The sequence below is a fragment of the Sphaerodactylus townsendi genome, linkage group LG08, assembly GCF_021028975.2.
Source record: "Sphaerodactylus townsendi isolate TG3544 linkage group LG08, MPM_Stown_v2.3, whole genome shotgun sequence".
In the NCBI taxonomy this organism is placed as follows: Eukaryota; Metazoa; Chordata; class Lepidosauria; order Squamata; family Sphaerodactylidae; genus Sphaerodactylus; species Sphaerodactylus townsendi.
In genome coordinates this window covers 110,910,999-110,926,764 of record NC_059432.1, presented here as the reverse complement: position 1 = coordinate 110,926,764, position 15,766 = coordinate 110,910,999, and the positions used below count along the sequence as shown (strand labels likewise).

The 15,766-nt window shown below is 50.7% G+C and overlaps 2 protein-coding genes across 2 annotated transcripts in view; both read left to right on the top strand.

Moving 5' to 3' along the window:
• ALPI (alkaline phosphatase, intestinal) overlaps positions 1 to 15,766 on the top strand; it is an 88,555-nt gene that overhangs the window by 50,472 nt on the left and 22,317 nt on the right. The gene's annotated exons all lie outside the window — the stretch shown is intronic.
• Positions 5,463 to 7,046, top strand: LOC125437895 (solute carrier family 12 member 9-like). The gene has a single exon (XM_048505945.1). The coding sequence runs from the start codon at positions 5,605 to 5,607 to the stop codon at positions 6,400 to 6,402; it is 798 nt and encodes a 265-aa protein (XP_048361902.1). The 5' UTR covers positions 5,463 to 5,604; the 3' UTR covers positions 6,403 to 7,046.

Sequence of the window (15,766 nt, the reverse complement as noted above, 5' to 3'; positions counted from 1 at the left end):
AGCTGCTTTCTTCTAGTTGCTGGGGTGCATGCTCGTAAAGACCTTGGTCAGCAGTCCTGTCGTAGTCTTTGGAGAAGAGAGGATCCGTGGTTCCGTGGTGGACCACCTGTAGACTATCCCAGTTTTCTTCCCCAGTTTAAAAGAGGGTCTCACTGAGCAGAACAACCAAGAATTTTCTTCTGGAGATATTGCAGAGCAGCTGCCAGTTAGAGTTAGCTAAATTAGAGGGGCTAAATAGATACACAATTTGGGGCCAGCATATCGGATGGGACTGTCTTCTCCCATATGAGCCTGCTTGCCCACTCTGACCATCTTCAGAGACCCTGCTTCGGACACCCTACCCCATAGGTGTCAAACTCGCGGCCCTCCAGATGTTATGGACTACAGTCCCCATCATCCCCTGCCAGCATCATGCTGGCATGGGATGATGGGAACTGTAGTCCATAACATCTGGAGGGCCGCAAGTTGGACACCTGTGCCCTACCCTCTGAGTCTAGACGAGTGGTAATCCAAGAAAAAACACTTTCAGTTACGGTGCCGAAACTTCGGAACTCCCTCCCTCCCTCGATTAGTCTGTCTCCCCTTACCGTTGTCTTCCACCCGCAGGCGAAGACTTTTTTGATTCCTTCGGCATATTCCCACAACAGTTATTGGCTCTCCTCCTTGGTTTTGGTGTGATGTCTTTATGTTTTGAATTATTTAAAACACTGTTTTAATTTTTTTTTAAAAAAAATAACGCCGTTTTAACGTGGAAATGTTTTAACAGGTGCTGCCCTGAAGGGAAATCCTATTTGGATAGCAAGGTGGCGTGAAAACGTTTTAAATAAATAAAATGATACATGGATCGTTGGATGTGACTTGGTAGAAGGCGCTGTTCCGTGTTCGTGCCTGACCGTTAGGACTTTGGACCACATCTTGGTAGTAGACAGAGGCATATATAGGGAAAATGTAGCCCGGTGCAAAATCTGAGTTTTCCAGTGGGGGGGGGGGGCGCTGCCCCCCACTATGGGCAGCTGCCCTCCCCCACCACAACCAAACAGCTTTTTTTGCACCAAGAGGAGGGGGGGCAATTTTCCACCCCCACGTGACTAAATGGCCTCAGCCCAAGGACATTTGACCCCATATGTCCCCCTGAGCAATACGCCCCTGGTGGTAGAGCATCTGTATCCTGGTTCAGTTTCCAGTTAGAACACAAGAACATAAGAACAAACCTGCTGGATCAGACCAGAGTCCATCTAGTCCAGCTCTCTGCTACTCGCAGTGGCCCACCAGGTGCCTTTGGGAGCTCACAGTCAGGAGGTGAAAGCAATGGCCTTCTGCTGCTGTTGCTGCTCCTGAGCACCTGGTCTGCTAAGGCATTTGCAATCTCAGATCAAAGAGGATCAAGATTGGTAGCCATAAATCGACTTCTCCTCCATCAATCTGTCCAAGCCCCTTTTAAAGCTATCCAGGTGAGTGGCCATCACCACCTCCCGTGGCAGCATATTCCAAACACCAACCACACGTTGCGTGAAGAAGTGTTTCCTTTTATTAGTCCTAATTCTTCCCCCCAGCATTTTCAATGGATGCCCCCTGGTTCGAGTATTGTGAGAAAGAGAGAAAAATTTCTCTCTGTCCACATTTTCTACCCCATGCATAATTTTATAGACTTCAATCATATCCCCCCCTCAGACGTCTCCTCTCCAAACTAAAGAGTCCCAAACTCTGCAGCCTCTCCTCATAGGGAAGGTGCTCCAGTCCCTCAATCATCCTTGTTGCCCTTCTCTGCACTTTTTCTATCTCCTCAATATCCTTTTTGAGATGCGGCGACCAGAACTGGACACAGGACTCCAAGTGCGGTCACACCACTGCTTTATATAAGGGCATGACAATCTTTGCAGTTTTATTATCAATTCCTTTCCTAATGATCCCCAGCATAGAGTTTGCCTTTTTCACAGCTGCCATGCTTTTTCACAGGTTCCATATAGCAATGGCGACTAATAATGTAACTCCCTGAACTGGGTTAATCCCTTTCAGGTACCGTATATACTCATGTATAAGTCGACCCACATATAAGTTGAGGCACTTAATTTTACCACAAAAAGCTGGGAAAACTTATTGACTCACGTATAAGTCGAGGGTGGGAAATGCAGCAGCTACTGGTAAATGTCAAAAATAAAAATAGATACCAATAAAATTACATTAATTGAGGCATCAGTAGGTTAAATGTTTTTGGATATTTATTTCAAAGAAAAACAATAAATTAGCTCTGTAAGTGGAAAAGAGGGTCAACAAGAACAATATGGTATCAACAATAACTTTAAAAGTACAAAAACCTTAGCTCAATCAGCAACCAAGCTAAAACACAAGAGTTAAAATCCTTCAAAACTGGATTCCTCATCATCATCTGTATGTCCAAATGTAACCCAACTTAGATTTTAAGAGGGATATTATCAGAAATGGAAAATCTACTATTAGCTTCCATTGTAAACAATGGGGGATGGGGCACCCCTTTGGGAATCAATAACTTTGGATCCCCTGACCCAAACTTCACCAAACCTGGCTGGTATCATAAAGAGACTCTCCTGATGAGACCAGCCAGGTTTGGTGAAGTTTGGTTCAGAGGGTCCAAAGTTATGGACCCTCAAAAGGGTAGCCCCATCTACTAATAGCTCCCATTGAAAACAATGGGGAATGGGGGCACCTCCTTTGGGGGTCCATAACTTTGGACCCCCTGAACCAAACTTTACCAAACTTGGCTGGTATCATCAGGAGTGTCTTCTGAGGGTACCCTGAAATTTTGGTGTTGCTAGCATAAAAACTGCGCCCCCTGCTGGCCAGCAAAGTAAAAACACACAAAAAATTTAATGACCCGCATATAAGTCGAGGGGAGCTTTTTCAGCATTAAAAATGTGCTGAAAAATTAGACTTATACATGAGTATATACGGTACTGCAATTCATGGATTCTCAGCCTTTCGTACCTTTTATCTCACCAGTCTCTATCAAAGAACCTGTGTGTTTCACCATTGCTGTGTTCAGATTTGTGAGTTGGGGCATTTTCTATAATGTGATGATGATGATTTAGAAATGACCTGGTGCAAAAAAAATTTGGGGGGTCGTGGTGGGGTGGCTTCCCATGGGGGGGCATCCAACTTAGGTTTTGTCCAGGGCTCAGGTTTGCCTAGGTACGCCTCTGCCCCCTTTGCTGAGGGGGGGGTTGGCGAGGGAACCTGTTACTAAAATTTTTGGATCCCACCACTGCCCTAGACTCCACAGGGAGTTCAGGGCTGGGGCACAGTTGCAAGGGGGGGGCACTGCTCTGCAATGCGCCCCCAAGATAGTGGTGCTAAGGGCTCCATCTCATCCCACACCCTGCTCGCTATGCCATTGCCAAAGAGACTCCATAGGTTCTGCAGAGATGCAGGGAAACATTTCTTTCTACCCAGGCTTTTAATGGAATTTTTTTTGTATTGTTGTGGTTTTTAGAAAGTCATTTTATCTCAGTGTGTGTGTATTTATTTGTTTAAACCATTTCTGTTCTACCTTTCCATTCAGAGAGGGACCCCCCGAAGGCAGCAAGCATCCAAGCATTAGAACATTTCAAACATTCAAACAGCATTTAAAATGTATATGTAAAATACTTAAGAATGCAGTAAAAACATATGGATGTACAGATAACACAATTGCGGAGGTGGGCCAATAAGCATTTACTGGGGGTACACCAAGCGTATCTTGATTCAAATATGATTGTGAGCTGCCTCATGAACCCAGGAGGGTAGAAAGCGAAAGAGTGAACAGTATATAGGTAACTAACGGTGCAATTCTAATGTATGTTACTCCAGCATGGTGTAGTGGTTAAGAGCAGGTGGATTCTAATCTGGAGAACCAGGTTTGATTCCCCCCCTCCTCCATCTGAGTGGCAGAGGATTATCTGGTGAAACAGATGTGTTTCCGTACTCTTACATTCCTGCTAGGTGACCTTGGGCTAGTTACAGTTCTCTCAGAACTCTCTCAGCCCTACCTAGAAGAAGAAGAAGAGTTTGGATTTATATCCCCCTTTTCTCTCCTGCAGGAGACTCAAAGGGGCTGACAATCTCCTTGCTCTTCCCCCCTCACAACAAACACCCTGTGAGGTAGGTGGGGCTGAGAGAGCTCCGAGAAACTGTGACTAGCCCAAGGTCACCCAGCTGGCGTGTGTGGGAATGCACAGGCTAATCTGAATTCCCCAGAGAAGCCTCCACAGCTCAGGCGGCAGAGCTGGGAATCAAACCCGGTTCCTCCAGATTAGATACATGAGCTCTTAACCTCCTATGCCACTGCTGCTCCTATGCCACTGCTGTAGGCTCCACTCTCCCCAAATCTCCAGGAACGTCCCAAACCAGAGTTGGCAACCCCTAAAGGTGGACAGTAGTAGTAGTAGTAGTAGTAGTAGTAGTAGTAGAAGAAGAAGAAGAAGAAGAAGAAGAAGAAGAAGAAGAAGAAGAAGAAGAGGAGGAGGAGGAGGAGGAGGAGGAGGAGGAGGAGTTTGGATTTATATCCCCCCTTTCTCTCCTGTAGGAGACTCAAAGGGGCTTACAATCTCCTTGCTCTTCCCCCCGCCCCCAAACAAACATCCTGTGAGGTGGGTGAGGCTGAGAGAGCTCCGAGAAGCTGTGACTAGCCCAAGGTCACCCAGCTGGCGTGTGTGGGAGTGCCCAGGCTAATCTGAATTCCCCAGATAAGCCTCCACAGCTCAGGCGGCAGAGCTGGGAATCAAACCCGGTTCCTCCAGATTAGATACACGAGCTCTTAACCTCCTACGCCACTGCTGCTACCTACCTCACAAGGTGCCTGTTGTGGGGAGAGGAAGGGAAGGAGTTTATAAGTCACCTTGAGTCTCCTTACAGGACAGAAAGGTGGGGTATAAATCCAAACTCTTCTTCAATCTAAGTCCATTCATTTCAATGGACTTAGAGTGGAGTAATTCTGCCTACAATTGCACTGTAAATAATAAATGTTTGTGTGATCTGCAGAGTTAGGGGAGTCGGGTCAGCAGGGCCTCCAAAGGGAAAGGGAAGCCGCTGGGTGCCCATTCATCTTAGTTTTCGGTTCTGGCCAATGAGGGGAGCTACTGTTGATCGGGAACCAAGGAGGCTGGCCAATCAAAATACAGCAATGCTGCCACTGCTGGTGGCAGCCATTTTGGAGGAACTAAATCTATTAAACATAGTCGTGTGATAGTTTCAGAGGGTAGCTGTGTTGATCTATGGTGGAAGAGCTAGATTTGAGTACAGCAACATCTTAAGGGACCACCAAGATTTTCGGATTGTACGCTTTCGAGAGTTAACGCTCCCTCAGTCAGCCTTCAAGCTTTCACTCTTAAAAACTCTGCTTGTCTCTAAGGTACTCCTGGTCTTGAAGCTAGCTGTGGATTTGAGAGAAATCTAGTCAGCTGTCTCAGTTTTTGGGGGGAGACGATAAGTCTGTGGGGGCAACTATTCACTTGACAAGAATCCGCGTGGGTGGTGCTGACCGCCGCTCCTATTTCTAACACCTGTATTTAGCATGTATGTGAAGTTTGGATTTTAGCATGTATGTGAAGATTGGATTTATTCTTGGCTGTCTGTCCCTCTCTCACAGGAGGTATGCGGCCCAACACCGTAGCTCTGGGTTTCTTTGACGACACACCGCCACAGGACTGCCTGTCCCAACACCCTGCCTTTAGTGACAGCAAGGATGCCGCGTGGCTCAATTTCCCACCCGTGTGGGTTTCGGAAAGCCGCAAGCGCCTGTCCCCCCGCGAGTACGTGGCCGTCATCGCAGACGCCGTGAAGATGCAACGCAACGTGCTGCTGGCGCGCTCCTTCCATGACCTGAAGCTGCCGCAGGAGCTCGGGTGGCGGGCCCAACCCCTCATCGACGTCTGGCCCATCAACCTGCTGCGGCCGGACAGCGGGCGCTATGTGGACACCTGCAGCCTCTTCCTGCTCCAGATGGCTTGCATCCTGGCCATGACCCGCGCCTGGCGCCGGGCCCGCTTGCGGCTCTTCCTCTGCGTGGAGAGCGGCACCCGCCCCCGCAGCCAGGAGGACAAGCTGCAGCAGCTCCTGAAGGACCTGCGCATCGTGGCCCACATCCACACGGTGCCGTGGGACAACGTGGTGGCCCTCCACTGGCACAGCCGAAAGGAGGCCACGAACGAGAGCGGCCTCAACTTCCCCGGCAACGTCGCTTGCGTCTCGGACGACTACCTGGGCGCCGTCAATCGGCTGATTCGCGAGCAGAACTCGGCTCCCACCGTCCGCTTTCTCTACCTGCCCCGGCCCCCTGCCGATACCAGCCTTTACCAGCGGTACCTGGAACAATTGGAGGTGCTCACCCGTGGACTGGGCCCCACCCTCTTGGTGCACGGGGTGAGCGCCGTCACCAGCACAGAACTGTAGCCTGCCGCCATGAACACAGTCTGTGGACTGTGGTGACTGACTTGCTTGTCACCCGTTGTGACCTAAGGGTGGTAAGTAGCCACTGGGCCTAAATCAGCTGGAAACAAGCCAAGCTCGGCTCCCTGATTGGCTTTGCTCAAGTTTGGTCTTTTCCCCTGTGGACCACGTTAGCGGTGAGACCGACTTGGAGAGGTCACACACGTGGCAAAGCCTTCGTGGCCAAAGGTGTTTATCACAAAGTGTCTTTAACTTGCTGTGTCCCTTGGAGCTGGGATTCTCTGCCCTCTCCCACAGAGGCGAGTCACAGGAAGACCAGAGGCTCCAAAATTCAGCCTTGTCACAGAGGAGACTGCTTGGGGTTGGGGGTGGGGTGGGTGGGCCTTGGACACTTTTCAGCGACCACCTTGTGGAAATGAAAGTAAAATTAAAGGTGGCACAGTTGGATCCAAGTGGTCTTTCCCAGTAACTTTGGGGTATCCCGAATGGCACGTTAGCGGCAGCCTGCTAACGGCGCCTGTGTTTTATGGCACAATCATTGTTGCATTCACAGCATAGCCTGGTCGAGCGAAGAGGTCGCGGACCGGTTCCAGTTTGTTTCCACGGATGACAGCAAGCAATAAACCGAACGTTTCTACACTTTTTAACTCCGCTGTTGCCTTACTTCTTTCTCCCAGAGAGATTCTGGGGGCACTTCTAATACCACCCAATTGCCTCGAGGTGAAGCATAACTTTAAACGACGGCCACGCTAGGATCTTTTCCTGGTGCGTGTGAATTCGAGGTTCCCCATATGAACTCTCTCTGTCTGGCACGCACCCCTCTCTGTGGTTCCATAGCAACTGCAGTGGTGTGAAAGTCTAACGGGCTGCCTACTCAGTCTCCTCTCCTCTCTTGCCAACAGGAGGCCCAGAAGAAGAAGAAGAGGAGGAGGAGTTTGGATTTATATCCCTCCTTTCTCTCCCGTAAGGAGACTCAAAGGGGCTTACAATTTCCCTTCCCTTCTCCCCCACAACAAACACCCTGTGAGGTCGGTGGGGCTGAGAGAGTTCCACAGAGCTGTGACTAGCCCAAAGTCACCCATCAGGCATGTGTTAAGAACATAAGAACATAAGAACTAGCCTGCTGGATCAGACCAGAGTCCATCTAGTCCAGCTCTCTGCTACTCGCAGTGGCCCACCAGGTGCCTTTGGGATCTCACGTGCAGGATGTGAAAGCAATGGCCTTCTGCTGCTGCTGCTCCCAAGCACCTGGTCTGCTAAGGCATTTGCAATCTGAGATCAAGGAGGATCAAGATTGGTAGCCATAGATTGACTTCTCCTCCATAAATCTGTCCAAGCCCCCTTTAAAGCTATCCAGGTGAGTGGCCATCACCACCTCCTGTGGCAGCATATTCCAAACACCAATCACACGTTGTGTGAAGAAGTGTTTCCTTTTATTAGTCCTAATTGGAGTGCACAAGATAATCTGGTTCATTAGATAAGCCTCCACAGCTCAAGTGGCATAGTGGGGAGTCAAACCCGGTTCTCCAGGTCAGAGTGCACCTGCTCTTGAACACTACACAACGCTGGCTCTCTGGGGGCAGTGTGTGCGTGTGCGTGCGTGTGTATGTGTGTGTGTGTACATATGAAGCTGCCTTTTACTGAATCGAATCCTTGGTCCATCGGTCTACTCAGACTGGCAGCCGCTTTCCGGGGTCTTAGGTAAACATCTTTCACACCTCCTCTTGATCCTTTTTTACTGGAAACGCCGAGTATTACGCCTGAGACCTTCCGTGCACCGAGCAGAAGTTCTCTTGTAGAGCTACATCCCTTCCTCTCGGCTAATCATAGAGAGTTGCCTATGGGTGTCTCTTAAGCCAATGCTAAGGAATGGTTCGAAGAATCACCAGGGTATAGCAGTTAAGAACAGTAGACTCTAATCTGGTGAACTGGGTTTGATTCCCTGCTTCTCCTCATGAGCGGTTGACTCTGATCTGGAGAACCGGGACTGATCCCCTGTTTGTCCACCTGAGCGGTGGACTCTAATCTGGAGAACCGGGATTGATTTCCCACTCGTCCACATGAGCAGCAGGTTTGATTCCTCTGTCCTCCCCAGGAAGCCTACTGGGTGACCTTGGGCTAGTCACAGTTCTCTCAGAATTCTCTCCACCTGCCTCACAAGATTCATGTTGAGGGGTGGGGAAGGGAAGGCGACGGTAAGCAACTTTGCGACTCCCTAAAGCAGTGGTGGCGAACCTTTTTGAGACCGAGTGCCCAAATTGCAACCCAAAACCCGCTTATTTATCGCAAAGTGCCAACACGACAATTTAACCTGAATACTGAGGTTTTAGTTTAGAAAAAACGGTTGGCTCCGAGGCGTGCGTTACTCGGGAGTAAGCTTGGTGGTAGTCGGTGGCTTGGCTTTGAAGCAACCGCGCAACTCTTCCAACGGGTGAATCGCGACCCTGGGAGGGTTTACTCAGAAGCAAGCCCCATTGCCAGCAACCGAGCTTACTCCCAGGTAAAGGATCGTGCTTTACACTGCTTCCCCAAAACTAGGTCTTAAGTTTAATGCTAATAATTGAGCCTAGCGGCCCAGGCCAGCCTAGATGTGTGGGGGGGGGGGCACTCTGTTTGCGCGTGCACACAGAGAGGCCTCTGAGTGCCACCTCTGGCACCTGTGCCATAGGTTCGCCACCACTGCCTTAAAGGTAGAGAAAAAGTGGATTATAAGAAACACCTATTCTTCTTCTAACAGGTGATGCAAAAGTCCTCTGCCTGAGACACCTGGAGAATCACTGAAAGTGAGACGGCCATGGCAACCGTGATAGGCCCAAGGGTCTGAGTCGCCAAATGACAGCTTTGAGCGTAAAAACCCAAACTATGCCTCGTTTCCCACCCCCATATCTATCAAAGTGTCTCCTGAATATACCTCCCGGATAGATCCTTCCCTCCTCGGCTGGCAGGGCACAGACCAGCCGCAAAGCTGGCAGGATTCAATTACTGGTGTCATTGCCGCCTGCTAGCGCCGTCTCCCCTTGGGGCTGTCCTCCCGTCACCAAGCTTGTCACTTTCCTTGACAGGCCACCGCGAGCTGTCACCGTGGCGCTGCCTCTCGGCTCTCGCACACGCACACACCCCCGATTGCAGCCTCGTGCCGCTCAGTCCTTCTCAAGGAGACGCACGGCGGCAAATGCCCGGTGGGGTTGCAGCGTCAGTAATAGGCACTGTGGAAGGAACTGCGCCTACCTGGAAGTGTGGGGGAGACACCATTTCTACTTTTCCTTCCAGCCTCTGAGCATCGACGAGTTAGATACAGGGGTCTTCAAACTACGGTCCTCCAGAGGTTCATGGACTACAATTCCCATCAGCCCCTGACAGCATAGCCAAGTGGTAGGGCTCATGGGAATTGTAGTCTATGAACATCTGGAGGGCCATAGTTTGAAGACCCCTGGGTTAGAAACAGGCTGAGAAACTGCCCGTCGGTCTTGGGAAAGCTTGGCTGCAAGCAGTGGCGTAGCAAGGGGGTGTGAGGGGGGCTGGAGCCCTGGGCACCACTTCCTTGGGGGTGCATTACAGGTTTGCTCCCCGCCTCTTTGCCACTGTGACCTAGCCCTGAACTCTCTGTGGAGTTTGGGACAGGGGCGCAGTTGAACACCGGAGAGGAAGACTTTCCCCGCCCCCAAACACCATGTGGAGATTGACATGTCTCACCCTGTCTCCACGTGGAGATCAAGAACGGGGCGAGCCACCTGGCCTGATCTCCAAGTGGAGATTAGAGGCAGGGCAAGCCAGACTAGCCCCACTTCTGAACTCTGTGTGGAGCTGGGGGGGAGGGGGGATTACAGCGCCCAGGGTTAGCCTCATGCATCATTTTATAAAGGTGCAACCCTGGCTGTCACCTTCCGGACTAGTCACAAGCTCTTTTTTCCTTTGGTACCATTTCAGATGATGGGTGGGAGAGAAGTGCGCATCAGTGGGAGAAGAAAGCGGTTGTCTACTTGGGCCGTTTTGTATTAGGCTGCAAGAACAGGAAACACACACATACCCTGCCTTGCATGCTGCCCTTACTAAACCTCCCAATAGGTGGTTACCACCTCAAAAAGCAGAGTTAACCTATTGTGAAAGGAAGCGCTACTTCATGGTCCAATCCCCACTACCGTCTTAGCCAGGTTTCAGAACACAAACTTACCAGGTTTGAGGGACGACCTCCCCATTGCTTGCGTGGCAGATTCCATTTCTGGCGCTCGTTCTCCCCGTTAATCTGCGTTCCGGCAGGACCTGGTTACAAGTGGCACAGACCCCATTAACACGGTTCAGAGCTGATCCGAGGGGAGGGATGAGGGTTGAAACCCTGACTCGTTTCCTGCCCTGGAGTGTGACGCAGAATTTGGGCAACCAATGAGCACTGCGATGCACACGCAGCCTTTCCTTGGTTTCATTTCCGCTTTTGCGACCGGCCAGCAGAAGGGGATGCAAACATGAAACAGTCAAACGTGTAACTTTGAATCGTTCATGGTTTACACAGGTAACGATTAACTGTTTGCACAGTCAAACAGCTAAACGTTAAAACTTTTACACGCTGGGTTTTTTTGATCATACCCCTACAATGTACGTTTCCGCAGTGGGAAAAGGTCCCGCCCCATCAAGGCACGCCAGCCAATCAGGGGTGACCGGCGAAGCGAGCTCACCTGGTAGTGGGGATTGCTAAGAGTTCTGCAACCGGGTGTGTCTGCTGTGTGCTCGCTGCGGTGGGGAGGGAGAAACTCCGATGAAGAGGACACGGTTTCACCACGAACAGGTTTGGATCTGCGTGCAAATTTCAAGTGGGGATTCGACCCATGTGATGTTGGATTAATGACTGTCAACAGATGGCACGGCCTTCGATGACTGTCTGGCACCTCTTTCCAGGTGACCCCGAGCCCGTCTCTCCACCCTAATTCCTCTGCTGCCACTTTGCCGATAAGGCTCTTCAATAAGCCCAGACCCAGAACCGCCCCAATCTGCCAATGCGGCAAGCTGGCAGAAGAGGCCCGGATGGAAATCAGGTGGCAGCCCCGAACGGCCCTGTCACTTAAGATGGCAATTTCCTCCTCCGATAGCCATCGGAGTGACACTATTCATTTTCCTATTGAGCGTGGCGCTATTGATTATGGGGAGGGGAGGAAGCGGCTGCCAGGACGGCGGATAAATATATTAGCCGCTGCCTGCCGTGTGGGGACGGGGGCTTTCATCCTACGAGATGATGGATGAGTTCCTATTAGCCCTGGAGCAGGTGAAGGATTGCAGCGATTGGGCTGGGGGGGAGGGGACCGACGAGCAAACACGGGTATGCATGACTGAGTGAAATCATTTATGGGTGCCAATGAGGTTGGGGCATCATGCATCTCTGCCCCAGAAGTGGGATCCAGCAGGTTGTCACAGGTTCCCGAGAGTAGGTTACCAATTATTTGTGTGTGCCGAGAGGGGGTTACTAATTGGTGATTTTGCCAGGTGATTTTTGCCTTAATTACGCCCCTCCTCTCAGCAGTAGCGCCCAGAACTTGAAGCAGTCTAGCAGGAGGTGCACCGGCGTGCGTGGCAGCCTGCGCCTGCGTGCATTCGTTTCCCGGCCAAGGACCGGCGCAGCGGCTGTGTCCTTGCCACAGCCCCACCCAGGAATGCCCCGCCCCTGGAATGCCTGGCCACGCCCCCGTCGTGTCCCACCCAGCCCCATTGGCGCTACGCCACAGTTTGAATCCCACCCCCATGGGAACCTGTTACTAAAAATTTTGGATCCCACCACTGCTCTGTCCCCTCACAGTGGCATCAAAGTGGGGATAATATATTATCTTCTGCAGAGGGGAATAAAAAGAAAAGTTTGGATTTATACCCCCCCCTTTCTTTCCTGTAGGAGACTCAAAGGGGCTTATAATCTCTTTCCCGTCCCCCTCCCCACAACAAACACCTTGTGCAGTGGGTAGGGCTGAGAGAGCTCCGTAGAGCTGTGACTATCCCAAGGTCACCCAGCTAGCTTGTGTTGGAGTGCACCAGATAAGCCTCCACAGCTCAAGTGGCAGAGCAGGGAATCAAACTTGGCTCTCCAGATTAGAGCGCACCTGCTCTTAACCACTGCGCCACTTCTGCTCCTAAACTGCATCTCTCTTAAAGCAAGGTGCTCCAGATTAGTCCTCCTCCTCTCAGAAGAAAGTAACTGCTCAAGGTGAAGAATCAGTGCTATAGTATCAGCTTTGCATGTAGGAAGTCAGCAGTTCGATCCTCGGCAACTCCAGATGAACGGGTTTTGTTTCCTTGCTCCAGCTCATGAAGCCTGCTGGGTGACCTTGGGCCAGTCCCAGTTCTCTCTGAACTCTCTCCGTCCCACCTGCTTCACAAGGTGCCTGTTGGGAGGAAAAGAAGGGAAAGGAGTTTGTCAGCCGCTTTGAGGCTCCTTACAGGAGAGAAAGGCAGGGTACAAATCCAAACTCCTCTTCAAAACCAAAAATAAAATTGCAAAACCTAAGTTTCTTTCCCCTCCTGAAAACATGCTTTCCAATTCAACCCCCACCCCGCTCCAAAGCCCTGGCAAACAGGCTGGCCTTGCAGTGTCTCCTGAAGATCTCCAAAGAGCTGTCCTCCTCTCCACTCAAGGAAGTCCATTCCACAAATCTTAAGCCGCGATGGGAAAAGCCCAGACGTTGATTGATGCCAGTTTGGTGGAGTAGCGAACAGTCATAAGAACATAAGAACAAGCCAGCTGGATCAGACCAAAGTCCATCTTGTACAGCTCTCTGCTACTCGCAGTGGCCCACCAGGTGCCTTGGGGAGCTCACAGGCAGGAGGTGAAAGCAATGGCCTTCTGTGGCTGTTGCTCCCGATCACCTGGCTGTTAAGGCATTTGCAATCTCAGATCAAGGAGGATCAAGATTGGGAGCCATAGATTGACTTCTCCTCCATAAATCTGTCCAAGCCCCTTTTAAAGCTATCCAGGTGAGTGGCCGTCACCACCTCCTGTGGCAGCATATTCCAAACACCAATCCCACGTTGTGTGAAGAAGTGTTTCCTTTTATTAGTCCTAATTCTTCCCCCCAGCATTTTCAACGTATGCCCCCTGGTTCTAGTATTGTGAGAAAGAGAGAAAAATTTCTCTCTGTCAACATTTTCTACCCCATGCATAATTTTGTAGACTTCAATCATATCCCCCCTCAGCCGGCCAGTTAGCGGCCATAGTTGGTGTACAGGAACATATGGAAGAAGACAGTTCCTCAAATATTTATTCACTTTATTTATACCCGATGTTTATCCCAGTGGTGGGATCCAAAAATTTTAGTAACAGGTTCCCATGGTGGTGGGATTCAAACTGTGGCGTAGCGCCAAGGGGGCTGGGTGGGGCATTCTGGGGGCGGGGCATTCCTGGATGGGGCTGTGGCAAGGACACAGCCGCTGCGCCGGTCCTTGGGCGGGAAACGAATGCACGCAGGCGCAGGCTGCCACGCACGCCGGTGCACCTCCTGCTAGACTGCTTCAAGTTCTGCGCGCTACTGCTGAGAGGAGGGGCGTAACTAAGGCAAAAATCACGTGGCAAAATCACCAACTAGTAACCCCCTCTCGGCACACACAAATAATTGGTCACCTACTCTCGGGAACCTGTGAGAACCTGCTGGATCCCACCTCTGGTTTATCCCCAATAGTTACCCAAAACGGTTTACGTCATTCTCCTCAGTTTTATCCTCACGACAACCCTGCGAGATCGGATAAGCTGCGACTCACTCAAGGTCTCCCGGCTGGCTTCTGTGGAAGAGTGGGGGATTCAAACCTGGATTTTCCAGATCCTAGTTGAACACTTTAACCATTACATCACTCTGGGATCCTAGTCGTGAAGGTCTTTTAAAGGTCACAAACAGCATCTCAAAGGTGGCGTTGATGTCGTATACCACCCCATGGCGCATGGCATGCCCAGATCTTCTCCAGCGTCCTGCCCACGATATGCACCAGGCTCAGAGGCACAGCATGGAACAGGCGTTTCCCGGGCCCCGACAGCGGTGGAATTTTCCATCCCAGCAAGTGTGGGTGGCGGCTGAGCCGGGGTGCGGGCGGTTAATTTTATTTACAAACAGGCGGGGGGCTGGCGCAGTGTGGGCGAGTAATCAGGACCGAGGGTCCATAATGTTAATTATCACGATGTAATTAAAAGCACATAAAAAGCCTCACAGTTCATTAAATTAACTTCCTGGGCTTTGCAATCGCAGGAGGGTGGCGGATTAACCCCCGAGGCGCCGCAGCAAAGCTAAGGGAGGCAGGACCAAACAGCCTTGAAGTATGGGTGATGCCACCCTGTTTTCTGATCCCCATTCCTGATAAACTATTTTCCCTGTTTTCTTTCTGGGGATAAGTTTTAAGCGCAAGTCCCTAACCTTTCCAGAGTTCACTAAGGACTCTGGCGCTGAGACGCAAGCATGCTCGTGTGTGTGTGTGTGTGTGTGTATATATATATATGCATGGATGCAAAATGCCAGACTTTCCACGCATCTTTCCCCCCTGCCAAGTGGGTAACTGCTGTTAAATGTTAAATGTGTCTAAATGACAGCTAGTCCATAATAAGCACCATTGGGGAGGTGAAGATTTGCGCCTCCTCCACCTGCAAGCTTTGTTTTTTCGTAAAAACTAAATTTCCCTCTTATTTTTACACGCGAGCGGATGAACGCACGAATAAAATGCGCGTGGATCTCTGTGTCGCATTTGGTCTCTGAACCAGAGATCTCTAACCACTGGTTCAGCTTGTGCCCTACAGGTGTGCAATAATCAAAGACCTGGACGTTCGAGGGATCATTCATCTGCATTTGTAATTGTGGACAAAAAGACAACTGTATGTGTGCAGTTACATCGGGGATCTCCAATGTGGTGACTATGGGCACGCTGATCCCTGCTGCCACCCTTCTAGGTGCCTGTCCTAGAAAAGGTTAGGACCAGGAGAAGGGGTCAGCCCAGCAAGGCTTCCGATTGGCCCTTGGAGAGCTGATTGGCTGTGTAGATTTTAAAATATATTGCTTTTGTAACCGCTGCCACCGCAGCACAATAATCTTAACTGTGTGACTGAAAGTGGCAGCCATTTTGTGGCTGGCTGGCTCCACCTCACGAAGCAGCCATTTTGTGGTGGCTCCGCCTCATGAAGCAGCTGCTTTGTGGCTGGTTCTGCCACATGAAGTAGGCACTCTTTGGCTGGCTCCACCTCATGAAGCAGCCATTTTGTGGTGGCTCCACCTCATGAAGCAGCTGCTTTGTGGCTGGCTCCGCCTCATAAAGCAGCCATTTTGTGGCTGGCTCTGCCTCATGAAGTAGGCACTCTTTGGCTGGCTCTGCCCCATGAAGCAGCCATTTTGTGGTGGCTCCACCTCATGAAGCAGTCATT

Coding starts and splice junctions, on each gene's coding strand:
- LOC125437895 (XM_048505945.1), top strand. CDS start 5,605: ATGCGGCCCAACACCGTAGCTCTGGGTTTCTTTGACGACACACCGCCA.